General features: G+C 34.9%; 1 protein-coding gene across 1 annotated transcript in view; it reads left to right on the forward strand.

The window, feature by feature from the left end:
- Positions 1–17,223, forward strand: part of LOC147759921 (uncharacterized) — a 58,331-nt gene that overhangs the window by 23,247 nt on the left and 17,861 nt on the right. The window contains exons 4-5 of the mRNA XM_086995609.1: positions 8,651–8,913; positions 14,298–14,477. Of these exons, the coding sequence (XP_086851735.1) occupies positions 8,651–8,913; positions 14,298–14,477 (443 nt within the window). The remainder of the gene's footprint in view (positions 1–8,650; positions 8,914–14,297; positions 14,478–17,223) is intronic.

Below are 17,223 nucleotides of genomic sequence, written 5' to 3' on the forward strand. Positions count from 1 at the left end.
GTGCAAGAAGGCAACCACTCAGTCCAAAAATCGGTCTTGTCTGAACGCTGTCGTCTACGGCACGGGGCAATAGTCCGATATACAGGAGGAGACAAAAACACAGGAGTGTAAATAGTTCTGCCGCTGGGCGTCAACACACTACTTCCAAATCGATTGCAGAACGACCAGCACTCTCCAACTCTACTGTCCGGATGACAAACACACTAGACACATCAAAGCCGAATACGTCCCCACCTGTTCCGATGGCAATCAAAGTGATGTCCCCGGGACAAATTCCAAATATAATGAGCTAGGTTCTCACAATGCGATCGACGCAAATGTCTCTCTAACGAAGTCTAATAAGCACTTCGTGTATCTTTACGTACAGGTAACTATCAGTCGTTACGATGATAAGTTGACGATTATTTTGACATCTCACCTTGTAGCAGGGTGTGACTGGTTGAAAATCCGATCCCTCCTTTACGGTGGGCGGCTTTATTGTTCAGCTGTGAAGTATATTCACTGTTTGTTCGCTATCAACCAAAAAGTTCAGAGGATCGTCAATATCATTGAAAAGAGGAATACATGGATCCTGTCGACTGCGCCATTTGTAACCGAGTATCACAAACAACGACTGAATATAAGAATTATCAGCTTCTTTATTACTGTACATGCCAACTCGACAGTGTGAGTAAAAATGACCCAGAATACTATTGAGCGGGTAATTTATATGTCCCGCTCACGTGACTAATAAAAGCTCACGTGACTACAAAAAAGGGCGGGAATGCTTACGTAATAACCCTATTACATACAGGAAGGAAGATTCAGCTGTAATCAAATGGCCCACTGGCTGCAGTGTTTCTTTTTTTTTTTTTTTTTTTAATATAAATGTCAAATAATCAGGAAATAAATCATGCTAAATAACTGTGATAAATATATAATTTGAAGGCCCCATCTGCATGTCACATGATTTGTGTCACATGATATTTAGGAATCAAACCAGTTCAAGGTCAGTTGTTTGCTGCTTAGGAGTAATGTGTGGATCATAGAACCTTATGTGAAATTTGAGGTTAGTTTGAAACTTTTTAGAGTGAATAAAGGTGTTTATTTGCTTGAAGGACGGCAAAAATGGGTATTTTATTCAATGGTTTTGCGCGGGAGTAAATTTCCGCTGATTTTGACAACTTCCCAAATTTTCCGTCTAGACTGACAAACCAAAGAGTGTGCGGGATTGTCCTTTAAAAATTGAAAACCTTTATGTGTTAGCAATCATTTTTCGCAATTTAAGCGAATTTTATATTTGTAAACAAATTTCTCACATTATAGTCCCTCCCTAGGCATATGCGTTTTTGGTTTTGTAAAAAATGCTGTCCTCTGTATTCAGGACGCGCTGGTAAGAATTCTTGACAGTTTATTGTTAAAACTATTCTCTTTTTCGACAGAAGCACAAATGCTTATTCACTTTCTCAAATATAAAAGTTCAAGCCACAGTAGATTTTTTGCAATATAGATTTAAGTGCAACGTACTTATTTTCAATGAGTCGCCCTTCTCGTGCTATTTTGTTGCGCGGACGTAGCAAATGGACAATCATGACGTGCTGAAGTACACTGCTTTTCGACAGTATGTGTCCTACTGATTAAGGTTGAAAGTAGACCAAAAGTAAAAAAAAAAAAAAAAGAAATGCCGCATGGCCACAAAACCTTCCGATGGGAAGTCAACGAAAGTGGTGACACATCACTTATTATAACACAGAATCGAGAATTGACGCTGGGTAACATTAATGTGGGAAATGAAAATGGTGCATCCACGATTGCCGATAATGCCACGACTGTGGTGGGAAAATCAGTGCAGCATTGAATTAAAGGGATAATAATTCTTGTTATGAGATCTACGTATATTTCACAATAAAAACATTGTGAACAACTCATAGAAATAAAATATATTCTGTTGTACCACAAAAAAAACGGCAGTTATAGCTATTATTCTGATATCTGAGCTTGTCATTGGACCACAAGACCTCCATAGATGGCTATACTCTGTTATAATCTCTTAAGAGATTATAACAAAAAAAAACTTTTTAGAAAAAAATAAAAACAGGGACTAACTTTGAATGTAAAAATGGATTCTTTAACCATTGGTAAGTATGGGAAAATTGTTGTCAACTCCAGGAAAATTCATTTTTTGGCCAAAGCGAAGAGTTATTATCCCTTTAATAGCTGGCTCACTGAAGAATATGCAAGATATTTTCAGAAGAAAACAAAGTCAGGTATGATTATCCTTCTCATGTTTATTATGTAGAGAAAATCTCTGATGACACATCATTGTTTAGTGAAGCTTGGAATTCAGATCATATGGTCGAGATGGCAGATGCTGCCCATGAAGAAGATGCTCACAAAGTTTTAATTTTTTCAATTTACTTCATGTATTAAAACAAGAATTATTATCAATTTTGTTTTCTTTTGTACATGTAGGGATGTAGGGTGGGTGTAAAAAGACTGATATACTTTTTTTGATATCCACTCATAAAATTTACTGAATGGAATTAATGGAGATTGTCAGTTTTAGAGGAGGGTAGACCACCTTCTCTTTGCATTGTGGTGTATAGCATTGCACTATGGATTAATTCTACTAGGTGACTGCTTTGAAAGAAATAAGCTATCCACCCAGCAGGCAAATTATGTTGTTTTAACTTTGAAACAACATTGAACCATAACGTTGAGAAGACATTGGATAAACGTTGGATTTGAAAGTTGTGTCAACCTCATATAACAACGTTGTATCAACGTCAGAAAACGATGTTATATCAACCCCACCAAGCAGGAAATTAGCCTGGATGTGTTTAGCAGTAGGACATGTTTGATGGCTAAATATACGGTAATGTGCCAAGCATTTCGACGGGCCCAGTCAATCCGACGAAAAAAATTATATTATAAAATTAATTTTTCAGGGCTCAAACATTTAGTCCATACGTCAAAATCATGCGACAGAATTTTTTTCTTGTTCCGATTGTTCGACAACATCGTCGGCAAGACTCGGTATTTTCAAGCCAGTGAAATAGATGCTGCATGTCTTGGCCTTTTGTCAATTGTTGTCCTTTCAATAGCTTTTGTCAATGAGGAAGAAACAATTAACTGAAGATCTAATCTGCAAGCGAGACGTACCTGTCATTTCCTTTGTCCCCGATGACAATAATAGTGCTTATAGACATACAATTTGTGCTAATTTAGCAGACTTGCCCTCGCTGACTGATTCTGGGGGGGGGTGGGGGGGATGTCTGTTCTGGATGAAACCAAATGTCGATATGTAGTAAACAGTAGGATATGTAGTAAACATCTTCATATAGACCATACATAGCGTATGCTAGCAATAAAAATTTTGTGAAGAATAAGCAATATGTTTTCAAGTTTGACTGAAATATATATGCAGGGGGAACGTTCTTGAAATTCAGTGCCGCGAGATCCTACTACAGTCGACTGAAAGATCAGTGAGATGGAACGCCTAGACTTCTTGGCGCCAAGTACCACGTGCTGTCAAAATCTGGCTGGATGCTATTACTCTGTAGATATTCACCGACTTGGAGGTCCGTTTTGTCAACAATAAAAATAACGTCTTTCTTGTTAGAAAAAAACAGTAACTTATATGGCGGTGAAAAGGGGAGCTTTACAGAGAGTTTCACTGGGTATTTATGTTACTAGTGAGTCACTTTTTATTTCCCCAGATGCATGAAACGTTGATATTATTTAGCGTAATCCGTGAAGAACTCCATTCCTGTGACCCCCTTGCCCCACAATGGGACCGTCTTCATTAACATGTGGTGTGCGCTAGTTATGCTGGAGCAGACCAGATAATACCAGTCTCGTTTGCTCAATTCTCACGTCAAATTATAAATGCTTCTGTTTTGTGTAAATTATGGCAATTAAATGCTTATTTTATGTACGGGTTGTATCAGTGGGGTTTTCAATATGCACTGTGGCTTGTGCACAGCGAGTGTATATATGTAAGAAAATCGGAAGAGTGCCAACAAGATACATTGTATGTCTATCGGCACAGGTAGGCTCCGTAAATTGCCTTTTCTCAATATGTTTTAATATGACATGATTTTTAAATTAAATACTGAAAAGTTATTTAAAGTTAATTTACACAGAATTCCGTTTAAGTACCACTTGGTATTCTTTGATAGGGGCACATGAATTTTCTTCGGAAATGCGTACTAAGTACGTCTACGCCTTCACTAGTGGGCTGGATTTGGTCTTAAAGTGCAATTTAAGTTCTCAAGTGATCTTACACGATCTTAAAAATTACAGCAGTAGTCTTAAAATGAACTGAATCTGCTTTTAAGATCAAAAATGATCTAACATCTACTTAAGTGGTCAAGCAGTTTCCTCCCCTCACAATGGGGGATACCTCCTCTCACAATAGAGGACACCTCTGCTCACAATAGGAGAATGTGTCAGGGGAGACAACTTAATTGGCTGTTAGACCAGAAATAGTCTTACTCACGGTTTAAGATCATGTAAGACTATTTGTGAACTTAAATTGCACTTTAAGACCAAATCAAGCCCACTAGTGCTTGCTAGTTGAAAACAGCTGATCTCAGACTGGTAAAAAATATCTCAATTTGGTTGTTTTCAGTCGACATATTAAAATTCAAATAGGGCGTACGTAGACCACATAACTGGTTTAAGTCTGGTAAAGCTACCGGTTTCAAATATAAGTGACCGGGCACTGTTTACAAATGTGTGGGGAAAAATGCGGCCCACTTGTGAAGCGCGTCATGAAAGTGATCGTCGGTGAGGGAAATAAATTGATAGAAATTATGAACTGTCGTCTGTTTGAATCTCAAGTTATGTTAGCACATATCGTACACAGCAAAATAAAATTTCAGAAGGAGGATAAAACGTGCTTGAAACACTTGATAGGTGAAAATTGCAGTAGTTCTTGTAGTAGTTCTTTTCTCATATATATATATATATATATATATATATATATATATATATATATAAAACAAAGTCACAGTCACCTCAACCTGTCTATCTATAACAGGTTACCAAGCACTGTTAACTCTGTCACATTTACAGCAACTTGTTCATCCTAGGGTGCTTTCCCAGAGATTTAGATCGATCTAAAGATTAAGTTTTAAGGCGACCTAACTTTCTGGGGGTTCAGGCTAAATTGCAGTCAGCCGAGCGGACACCATAGTTAATTACCCCCTTACAGCTTTTAGTAGGCGGGACAGACGCTTAAGCCGGCCAAGCTGACAGTAATCTAGTGAGACTCCCCACAGGGATAGATCGATCTAAAATTCTATGGAAATGTGGTGCTAGTGTTAGCAGACCTTGCAAGGAATTCAGTTTATTGGAATTAATTTCTGAATAACAAGTTAAGAAAATTCACTAGTTCACTAAAGACACAAAACAACTGTCACTTTTACTTTAAAACCCTTTTGATCCTACCAGTATAAGATTTCCTATAGGATTTCCTATAGGATCCAATAGGAAATCTTATAGGATCCTATAGGAAATCTTATAGGATCCTGTAGGAAATCCTATAGGAAATCTTATAGGAATTCCTGTAGGATCCTATAGGAAATCTTATAGGATCCTATAGGAAATCCTATAGGATCCTAGAGGAAATCTTATAGGAAATCCTATAGGATCCTATAGAAAATCTTATAGGATCCTATAGGAAATTCTATAGGAAATCTTATAGGAATTCCTATAGGATCCTATAGGAAATCTTATAGGAACCTATAGAATTTCATATTAACTGCTTTGAATATTTTTACAGATTTTTATATATTGTTGGATCTTTGGCAAAATTGGTAATAGGCACTGGTCCCTCAAAACAAAAGAGAGTATCATGTTTACATTCTTTATTCAATATGTATAAATGTATGTACATATTCCACAGTATGGTATGCAACCAGCTTACTAGAGAATTGTTTTATAGATTTTTGCAAATTTAACGGTGTTGCTTTTTAATTATAATTTCTATAAGTTATCAGAAGGATCTTATCCAATATGTCTTGTCAAGTTGTGGCGTCACTGTCCTTTTCTTGTGTGCATTCGAACTCCTGCCAGAATGAGTGGCTAAAACCTCCCTTGGCCAGACTGTGTCCATTGTCAGCATACTGCTTTAGTCACTTAATAATTGAAGAATTTCAGACAAAAGTCTTTTGCACGTTGTTCAACTTTACTGTGATAGTCTTCTTAACCTCCGTCCGACTTGTGTTGAACCATTCGCAGACGTATTCTGAAAGAAAGACATTGTGAATTTCAATTAATTGTACATGTAGACCTACAAAAATGCAAAATGATGAAGGTAAAATTTCCTAATGAGATCAATAATAATCATTGCACCAATTCTATTTTGAGCAATTCATAGCCTTTATTAGTTAACTGAATTTTTTTCAAAGACAAGGTATTAAAGCTGGATAATTTGTTAAAAAAAATACAAAGAACATGAACATATTTCATAGGACCAAGCCCACAGGAACAATCAGAAAAGAATTTTAAAATGCAGAAATCCACAGTCATGTGGAGGAAACTTTACTCTGGTTAAATATGCAATTGGGCCATTACAGAGCTGCCAGGGCCAAGAAAGTCCCAAAAACTCATAGAAAACTAATTTCCGAGGGTAAACAGTAATTCCCTATTCTCACCAGTCTTTGCTTGACCTAAATCATCAGTCCAAACCACAAAAAAAGCAACCCCCAAGTTAAAATTTATAGCTTTTGTGTAAGCAAAATGGTCAGATTTTCACAATGCACATTTCATTTCCATTATGTATAGGTTAGCAAAAAATATTTTAAACAAACTATGGTGTTTACCTCACATTAAGGGTTGAAAAGAAATTAAAAGGAAAGAAAACTTGGCAAATAAACCATCCTGAAGAACGTGAGGTAATGAAATTTGCCCTGACAGCCCCTCTAACATGTTAATTGTATGTTATTCATTAGCATGGGTCTTTCTCATCTTTTTCATCTTATCATGATGGTCCCTTGGAGGCAGTTGTGGATAACATTAAATAGATTATTTTTAATAATTCACAAACCAAAAGTTAAATGAAATGTAAATTGTTTTTTTTTTAGATTCAACTGCATTTCAAGAAATATTTTGATGAGCAATTGATCACAGTTTTATAAGAAATAAAGAGACTAAACAGTGTTTCTTTGTTGGCTAAAAGGGAAGCTATACATTATGAATTATAACTTGTTTAATGTAATATAGATATGATGTTTACAAGGTACACTACAAATTAGATCAATTATCTCATTTTCAATTTGATTAGATGCATCCATAACTGCAAGGTTGTGTCATTGACCAAAATACAACGTTTAGTCAACGTCACATTATGACGGTGTTTCGACGTGGCTGGATCAATGTTGATTTTACGTTGAATTTAGGTAGATCAACGGCAATTCAACGTATTAACCTGTTTTCAACGTTGATCCAAAGCAACTATGCCTGCTGGGAACATTTCAGTCAAAATTACAAGAGACTACAGGGCTCTACAATAACTTTTTCAGCCACTTGCCCTTTTATATTTCTATATTTTTATATGATTTAAAACACTGAAAAAAGGCTGGATGCTATTACTCTGAAGTTCTAAATAATTGTAGTGTGTAGAAAAATCTTCCAAAATTATCAATTGTTCTGTCTGAAAAATTGTACTGAATAAAAAAAAAATCTTTCAAAATTAATCATTGTACTGTGCTGAATAATCACACTGCATTGAAAAGGTTTATAATTCCCATTTTTATTGTGAAAAAAAGGCTCTGAAAAAACTTTATTTTTCAAAATATTTCATTTGCTTTTTTTTTTTTTTAACCTGAAAACAATTAGACAGTGATCTAAGGCGAGAGAAACCCGTCTTACATGTATCTATATTTACATATCTATTAATGAATTTACACATTTTAATTTACACTTAAAAGTATTTGTGATTATTACACTGCTGCTGGGCTTGACGCTTATTTTTCAGGTGACCTGTCCAGTCAGGCATACTGCAGACAAATTTCACTTATCCCCAGCTAATTTCCACTGTGAACGTGCAAAAGATATCAAGTTATGTAAGACATTTAAAGCTATGATGGCCGCAATCATACGAACTAAAAGTGAAGATTTGATTCACTATTTACAAAGATTTCATGACTTTATGAAATTAAATATCCATTCTTTCACATTATTTTGACACTTGCCCATCAGGTGAGTGGACTTGCCCGACATCGATGTCTACTTGCCCCGGGCAATCAGGCAATCCTGTTTTGTTGAGCCCTGATATATATATCAGGTTGGTTATTATTTTCTAACTCTAAAGAATGATTCTTAGGATTGTCATACAGCTCAGAATCAGCTTGATAGATTATTTTTCTTGAATTTATGCAATTTATGTGAAGTTTTTAATTTTGTCATTCTGGCATTTTTTGTGTGTGATTAAGGCCTCTTATGGGGCCTGAAGCCCTATTCTAGTTCCATATTCTTAATATCTCTGTTACCTTGTGTGTATAAAACCATTATTAAAATATCAAAATTGACAAAATTATCCTTTTTTGGCCTTGTCTGGTAATTTGCCAGCTTTACTGCCTTCTTTAACCATCATAACAGTAGGTGATAAAATTTAAGTCTTTAAAAAAAAATAAAAGAACCATTCTCTCTTCTTCCATTCCAGGCCACCACCTCCCAGTCATGGACAACATCCTAGGTATTGGATAGGTCTGCACCAGATCGGTAGACAAATACCTGAGGTCTTGCGATGGGAGGACTTTGAATTTCTTGAATTTCTGTCACCAGGAATATACAGCAACATATGCCCCACTTGTGTTCACGCAGACTATGATGGCTGTAGTGGTTTCTATTTAGATAATGTCTCCTTCCAGTGGATAAGGGGTTCCTGTGCGGATTATCGCTATTATATATGTGAAAAAATTCCAGGTGGGATTCAAAGTGAAATTTGATGATTATTTGTAATATATATAAAAGAAATACTGTACATGATTCCAATCAGCACCTTAAAATTTTCATCCATTTTTCTTCTACCTTCAGTCTGTCTGTTCTATTTGCCCTAATGTTTTAGAGTATTTTCCTTGGGCTACCTGTAAATAATAAATCATATTTTAGATAGTGGGCTATCTATTTTTGTAATCATTTTCACAAGTGTAGACATTTTGCAGACTCCTAAAAAAGCTATAACCTTTGTCTACACATTAGTCCGGTTGCTTAGGGCAAAAAATGGCCAAATCGTGACACGGCGGATAAAAGCTCCAAATTTTGCATGTGGGTACCTTTTGACATACTAAATCAAATAAGAGCCGTAGCTAGCCCACGGAAAAAATTACCGTTTGGCCAAAAAATCCAATATGGCTGCCAATTTGTGAAATTCTGTAGTATTTTCTCAATGATTTCCACATCCTTATTACCCATATTATGCATATGTGTCAGATAAGAAACAAGTGTCCTTGGACTTTTTGAAAAATCCAAGATGGCCGCCATATGGCATAGGAATACTAGATTATGTACACGGGTTTTCAACTAACTAATGCCAACTAGGAAGATGCATTGCCCACTATCTAATTGATTTTTATTACACAAATAATATATTTGTGGTGAGTAACTAACCTTTATTCTCAGGCATTTCGAGAAAAATCAAAGATGGCCGCCATATCAAAGGAATACTAGTATACACATAGGGCTTCTTCTGCCATGGAGATATAATATTAATTGATAAGTTAGGTTTGTTTCTGAGTATTTTCCACATCTTTTTAATTAACATAATATATATATGATGAGAATGTTATGTTTATCCTTTTTGAAAAGAAAACAAAGCAAAATAGCTGCCATTAGCCATAGAAGGTGGGGTTCAGTTAAGGACGTCCTCTCATATTAGCTTTTTTTGCGATCTGCGCAGATTTCGCGCATCAGTAGTTTTTTGCGATAGCGGCTAATGATAAACATATAACATGCAATAAAATACGTAATTCACCCTTTTAAGAAATCAGTATGAAATCTTTGATGTTATTTTGGTCGAAGCGCTACGAATGTGTCAACAATGCGTTGCGTATCTGTGAACGCTTGGTCTTTTACGACGTAAAGTACCCACTTGGGACTTTGTTTACAAATGCCGCAATGTAAGAAATTACGTGAAGACGGGATGGAAAAAAGCGTTTTAGTAAGGCTTGTATAGCAGTGACAAGATCTTATCTCACGGAAAGTAATCACAATGGTTTGCATTTTGACCACAAAGTGTATTGTGGTGATTTGTCACATGGTTACGATGTGTGCAACAAGACATTGTCTTCTTTAGCATTGGTTTCCGATCACCCAGGGCCAAGTTACCGTGATTTGTATGCTGAAAAATAATTCTCTTCTTTCACAATGAGTTAAAATAATAAGACGCATGGCGTTTTGTTGTTGATTTAAGTATGTTATTGAACAATATGACCTGCAAACAGTGCGATTTTCAGCTCTCCAGGAAAGATGCAACAGGTGTGCACCTGCCTGGCGTGCTGCGACGTCATTCTTGTAATTGTTTTGTTAAAGTGCAAATGGACAAAACCATAAAACACACAACAGAGGACCAAGGGTTTTTATGCAGATACATGTAATACTTTTTTGATGCTAGGAAAATAAACAGTATATTTTAGAAGATAAAGTGTACTTTATTCCAACTTTATCCTAATTTACCCAATCATGTAAACAAGAGATCTAGCTGATTGACTTTAGTTTGTAAATTTATTACTTCACAGAAATTATTCAGCCCATAATGCATTAGAAGATAGTCTTGAGTTACAAAATTTAGTTAATTTTTGCAATGATGAAAGTGAAGAAAATCCTTTTTTTCTGATTTTTTTATTTTATCCCAGTCAACTGACTCAATCCTGTGTGAAACCTTTACCAAATTCTGTAGAAAACCTTGTTTGTAAAAAAATAATTTCTCCATGTGTAGGAAAAAAAATAAAGCTGTCAGGGTTAACATATCAGCATTTGTATATTTCTTTTCAAAGAGAAGGTCTAGATGGTCTTTATTTTCTTCTCAGTGAAATCAATCCAAACACAAAAAAAACACGAGTAACAAAATGCATGAAAGTCATTAAAAAATTGTATGATTTTTTTAATGTGTAATTTTAAAATAAATATGCATATTTATATGCTATTGATATGTATTTGGTTGTATGTTGTAAATTTAATATGAAACAGAAATAAACTGATAATCGAAGATGTCTGTAGATGAGTATTTTTGTCACCATCTTCCATGTATAAAGAAGAAATATGACTAACTTACCATAGTAAGAAATTGATTAATAATATTGTTAATATACAAAGGAAACAATTTATCCAGCTATCTTACCATAAAGTGCATATTTTAGTACTGAGTAAGAAAAATAAAGAAATAAAAGAAATAATAATTAAAAGGAATAAGAAAATAAGTCACATGTGATTGATATATATCCTTTTGGACAGCCTATGAAAAATCCAATATGGCGGCATTCCATGAGGCATACTGAAATCCGACTGATACTTTCAACGTTTGGCTATCTATTTATTATGAATGGGATATGCAAACTTTATGAAATTTGGTTAGCTGATGCAGAGAAGTATAAATATAATTTACATGGAAGCAAAATAAGTGTATGAGTTTAAAACCCACGAGACAAAACATATTTATTTAAATTTGCTTGGAAATTCCCATTGATTCCTATGTAAATTTGATAAAAAGTCGATGTTCAAGCAGCTCTGGCTCAAAAACAAGCGTGGTGTGGTACATATTTTTTGTAAATTTCTGAGGTCTACCAAGATCTATAACATATCCACATAAAATTAAAATCGCTAGGGCAGAATTTTTTATTTTTGCATTTTTCAGCAAAATTAAGGGCATTTTGGCAAAATCCCCATATAACGCTATGTAGTAAACATAGCGTTTTTCGGGACGCCACCTCTCGAAAACGAGCGTGGGGACCCCCAATTTTTTTTTCATATTTTTTACTCATATGGTAAGAAGATTTTGTCTTACAATTTTAATCAAAATCGCTAGGGCAGAAATATGAAATCTGAAATATGAGAGGGTGTCCCTAATACCAGCGGGAGATAGGCTTACATATAAAATGAAGCTGAATTCAGTTGTTATGCTGTTTTTTTTTTCATTTTTTTAGTATTATTATCCCATGATACATATCTGTTAGGTAATTAATGTCCATATTTTATCATTTTGGGGAAATCCAAGATGGCCTTCTTTTCCCCATAGGAAAACTGGTGCATTAGATTTTATACGCACTTCTAAGGCAAATGAGGGTAATCATATTTTGTCAAAATGCTTAAGGGTATACACTTGTTACCCACCAGATAGATATCTCAAAGTCCAAAAAGAATGTGGGAAATACCGAGAAACAAAATTAATTTTACATTAATTGAACCCAATGTCTCTCTGGCAATAATTGAATGTACTATTCCTATTGTGAATTGCAGCAATCTTGAATTTTCTCAAAAGCGCAAGGTGCACACTTGCTACACATCATATTTATATAGAGTAAGGTTAATAAGGATGTCAACATGTTTGAACATCAAACGGCTTTATTTCATGTTGGAATCAATCTCTGAACTGTTCCATTAATTGACACCTATTTGCATTTGAATGATATATTCCTATCACAACTGGCAGCTATCTTGGGTTTTCTCTGAATGATACTCAAGGATACATACACTTTTTACACACACAGAGTCTTTCATAAGGATAGATAGGATATGAAAAACATTTAAAAATGATCTAAAGTTAACTGCATTTAAATTGTTCTCAGGGGATCTCTGGCATTATTTGATTATGTGTTCGAATATTCTAATGACAAAAGGCAGACATCTTGAATTTTTCCAGAATACTCAAAGATACACACATGCTACCGACCAGGTATACATCATAGGAATAATAATAAATGGAATGAAAAACATAAATTATCTTTTAAACAAACCCATGGTAATGTAATTGTATAATAAACCATGTGCCTCTCTAGCAGTAATTGAAACCCACCCATTTGTATTCCTATGTCAAATTGTTGCTATCTTGGATTTTCTCAGAATATCCAAGGATGTACACTATTTACCCATCAGTTATATATCATAGGACTAATAAGGATGGGCAAAACTTGATAAGCAAACACAATTTCACCCTGGTAGTAGATGAAAAGCCATGGATGTGCAGTTGTAATTCCAGTAGTATTCTTATGGCCATTGACGGCCATCTTGGATTTTCTCAAAATGATCAAATATGCACATTTATTACCTGCTAGATATGTATCACAGTGTAATAATTATGTGTAAAACACTAAAAAAAAGCAAATTGAATTTGATAGTGAATTAGCTGGCATTAGTTCCAACCCTCTGTAATACTAGAAGTATTCCTATGGCATATGGCGGCCATCTTGGATTTTCTCAAAATGCCCAGGAATACATGTTAGTTACTCACCACATACATATTGTGTGGGTGGAAAGGATGTGGAAAACACCCAGAAACAAACTTAATTTGATAGTGGAAAATTAATCTTTCCAGTTGCCATTAGTTGAATCCCCCGTATAGTAGTATTCCTGTGGCACATGGCAGCCATCTTGGATTTTCCAAAATGCCCAAGAACACTTCGTAGTTACTCACCACAAACATTATATGTGGGTAACAAAAATCTGAGAAACAGACTTAATTTGATAGTGGATAACGTATCTTTCTAGCTGATATTAGTTGTGCACTAGTATTCCTATGGCTGTTTCTATGGCACATGACAGCCATCTTGGATTTTTTCAAAAAGTCCAAAGGAACTTGTTTGCTATCTGACATATATGAATAGAATGGGTAATAAGAGTGTGGAAAACTCTGAGAAAATAATTTATTTGATAAAAATCAACATAGGTATGTACACATTTCTGTAGAATTCCATAAATTGGCGGCCATTTTGGATTTTTTGGCCAAACGGTAATTTTTTTTTCCCGTGCGCTACGACTCGAGCTTATTTGATTTAGTATGTCAAAAGGTACCCACATGCAAAATTTAGTGCTTTTATCCACCGTGTCACGATTTTTTCCTTAAGCCACCGGACTAATCCCGGTGGTGAAGATCATGTATGGTTTGTAGACTTTTAAAGTTGTGATTAAAATGGATGACCCCTTGGTATTCAAATATTTCTGGCTATTGAAAGAATTTAGTTTAAGAGAGAGGAGTGATATTAAAACTCCTACTACAGCATCAGGTGAATTCAATAAAACTGGCTGTTTTAGCAGCAGATTGCCTTTTAATTATTTGCATATAGGCATCTGTTCTATTTCTGTTTATTTGATTTTAGTTCCTTCAAGGTGTGAATTTCCAAGCACCCCTCCAAATACTCTAGAACCACTGGGTGGGAATTTGGAAGGAGATGTTATAAATTACACCTGTCAAACAGGTTACACACTGATCTCTGGAGACCTGACAAGGACATGTCTAACTGGTGGAATATGGAGCAGTTCACCCCCTGTCTGCGACTGTAAGAATATGGTGGAATTTTTAATTATTTTTATTTGCCAATATTTTTGAATTAATATTTTACATTTCACTCAGCTTAAACCTTTGAAAACCTTTGAACAATGATCTGGCAGGTAAAGGTCAAATTGTAGTCTAGGGAAATATGATTGGTCATTTTTGGCAGAATTTTGTTATTATAATGTAATACATGTACATGTATGTTCATTTATCTAGAAATAACACTTCATTGTAAGATAAACATAACTTTAGAAATCTGCAGAAAAGGGATGCAGCAGAAGTTTTTTTTTTCATTCATTTATCTTTTCCATTTGCTTGCTTTATTTATTATTTTAAGAGACACAGCTTAAGGTTAAAAACACCTTTTGTGTACAAACACATTATCACCCAATAAAGAGGTACAAATAAGGTCACAGGCATGCTCTTAAAATATTTAGTGCACATATTGCAAACTATTTTTGATTATTTTAGGGTCCTGCATGAAGAAATTTATGTCAAAGTTTCACCATCCTGGAACCATGAATAATAAAAAATAATTCACCGTCTAGCCCCAAAAATGAACATACTGTCAGAAATTCAAAACATCCAGCTTTGAGACATTTTGCTCACTTTGAAAATTCAATCATCTGTGGGTTTGTTCTATGATTTTTATTCTTTTTTATTCTTTGTTTAGAAATTTTCTCAGCCGCAGTTAAGACTGACCCTGACGTAAATGGAATTAATATAAACAATACGGAGTTTCTTATTACGTCTTATGCAGAAGATACAACTCTTATACTGGGAGACCATGAGTTCTCCTTGAACAGGCTCCTCTATTTAATCACTGCATTCTCTGAATGTTCGGGCCTGAGAGCCAATCTTGAAAAAAAAAGAAGCAATATGGATTGGGGCCAATAGAGGATGTTACGAAAAAATCAAAACTGAAAAAGAAATAAAATGGAATCATGAAGGTGCATTTGCTTGGTATAAAATACGAATTGACAAAAAGTAACCATTGGGAAATTAACTTTATAGAAAAAATTGAAAAAATAAAAAATATCGTGGAAGTTTGGTCCTTGAGAAATCTTTCAATAATAGGAAAGGTAACAGTGGTTAAAACTTTAATATTTCCTATCTTGGTGCATATACTAACTGCCCTGCCAAACCCCTCAGACCATATCTTTAAAACTATAGATACAATCATATTTAACTTTATCTGGAATGGGAAAAGAGACAAAATAAAACGAGCAACAATGGTGTCTGATTACGAAAATGGAGGGCTTAAGGTACCACAAATAATTTTTTTTACTAAGGCACTAAAACTTTCATGGCTAAAAAGACTTTTGGACAAAAAAAAAAACAAAAGCAAGTGGAAAGTGCTCTTTCTCAGTGAACTGTCTGAAATCGGGGGTCATAAAATATGGACCTTGACAAAAGGTGGATTAAAAATGCTACAAGCAACAAATAACCCCTTTTGGCAAAACATTATTGATTCTTTGAGTGAAATTCAGGAAAACCGCAGTATAACCCCAGAAGAAATCTTATCACAACCACTATGGAAAAACTCAAAAATTAAAACAAATGAAAAAACTATCTTCCATAAAAGTTGGTGTAAAAATGGTATTTTAATTAATGATATTATAAATAATGTTGGAAATTTCCTCTCTCTAGAGGAACTCAACGAAAAATTCAACCTAAACGCAAACTTTCTGGAATACTTGAGTATTCAAAAGGGCATACCATCTCCACTAATGGAAGAAAATTACAAAGTGTTCCATGAAATAATTGACTCTATTAAAAAAGCTACCAAACCATCCAGATTCTTCTATAGAAAATTCCTCCAAGGCCACACTATATCATCACACAAAAATAAAAGTAAATGGCACGAAAATATTAAAAAATCCTTAAGTAATGACGATTGGCAACTAATATTTAGATCCCCCTTCTAAGAAACAGATGACATGAAACTACAGACGCTTCAATTTAGAATAAATCACAGAATATTTAGTACAAATGTTTATCTTATGAAAATTTCTAAAAAAGAATCAGAACAGTGTGAATTTTGTAATGCTGCCAGAGAAACTATTCTTCACGCGTTCTGGGATTGCCCTCATGTACAGAATGTTTGGACGTGTGTCATTTGTTCCGTAAAAGAAAATTTAGGCATTGTAGTTGAGAGATCTCCCGAGATTTTTATACTCGGGCTTGTGCAATCATATGACATAAAAGTTTTTATCTACTTATCTAAATAATTAAGAAATATATTAGTTTATGTAGAACGAAAACAGAAATCCCAACATGGGAAGGAACTAGACAATACGTAAATAAGGCCACACTTTTTTATTTTTATGGATGACATCCTTCGCGCGCACCGATTTTCGCCCGTTCTCCAAAAAAAAAAAAAAAACAAAAAAAAAAGAAAAAAAACAAATCCCCCCCCCCCCAGCCCCCAACGAAGTCGGTTGTCGCAAACGTTGTTATTGAATTTGCCAGGAAATGAGCTTTCTGCGCATGCGTATTATAGCCACGTGGAAATGTGGCCGCTTTGCCGTCAAATTCATCTCTAGGATTACTTTCAAATTGCACGACAATTAAAGTCATAAAGAGAACGGATGCCGTCGTTTTGGATTGGTATGCCATTGATATTGGGCATGGAGATATCACCTTTTTACAATTGTGCGAAAGGCTGGCGGCCGCCAGCGATTATCGCCCGAAAAATTTCAGTGACATTCTGTACAAAGCAGCACATAGGCTACCAGGTTTTCTGAAGC

This window comes from Lingula anatina, chromosome 9 (assembly GCF_051362555.1).
Source record: "Lingula anatina isolate TDL-2025a chromosome 9, LinAna3.0, whole genome shotgun sequence".
Classification (NCBI taxonomy): Eukaryota; Metazoa; Brachiopoda; class Lingulata; order Lingulida; family Lingulidae; genus Lingula; species Lingula anatina.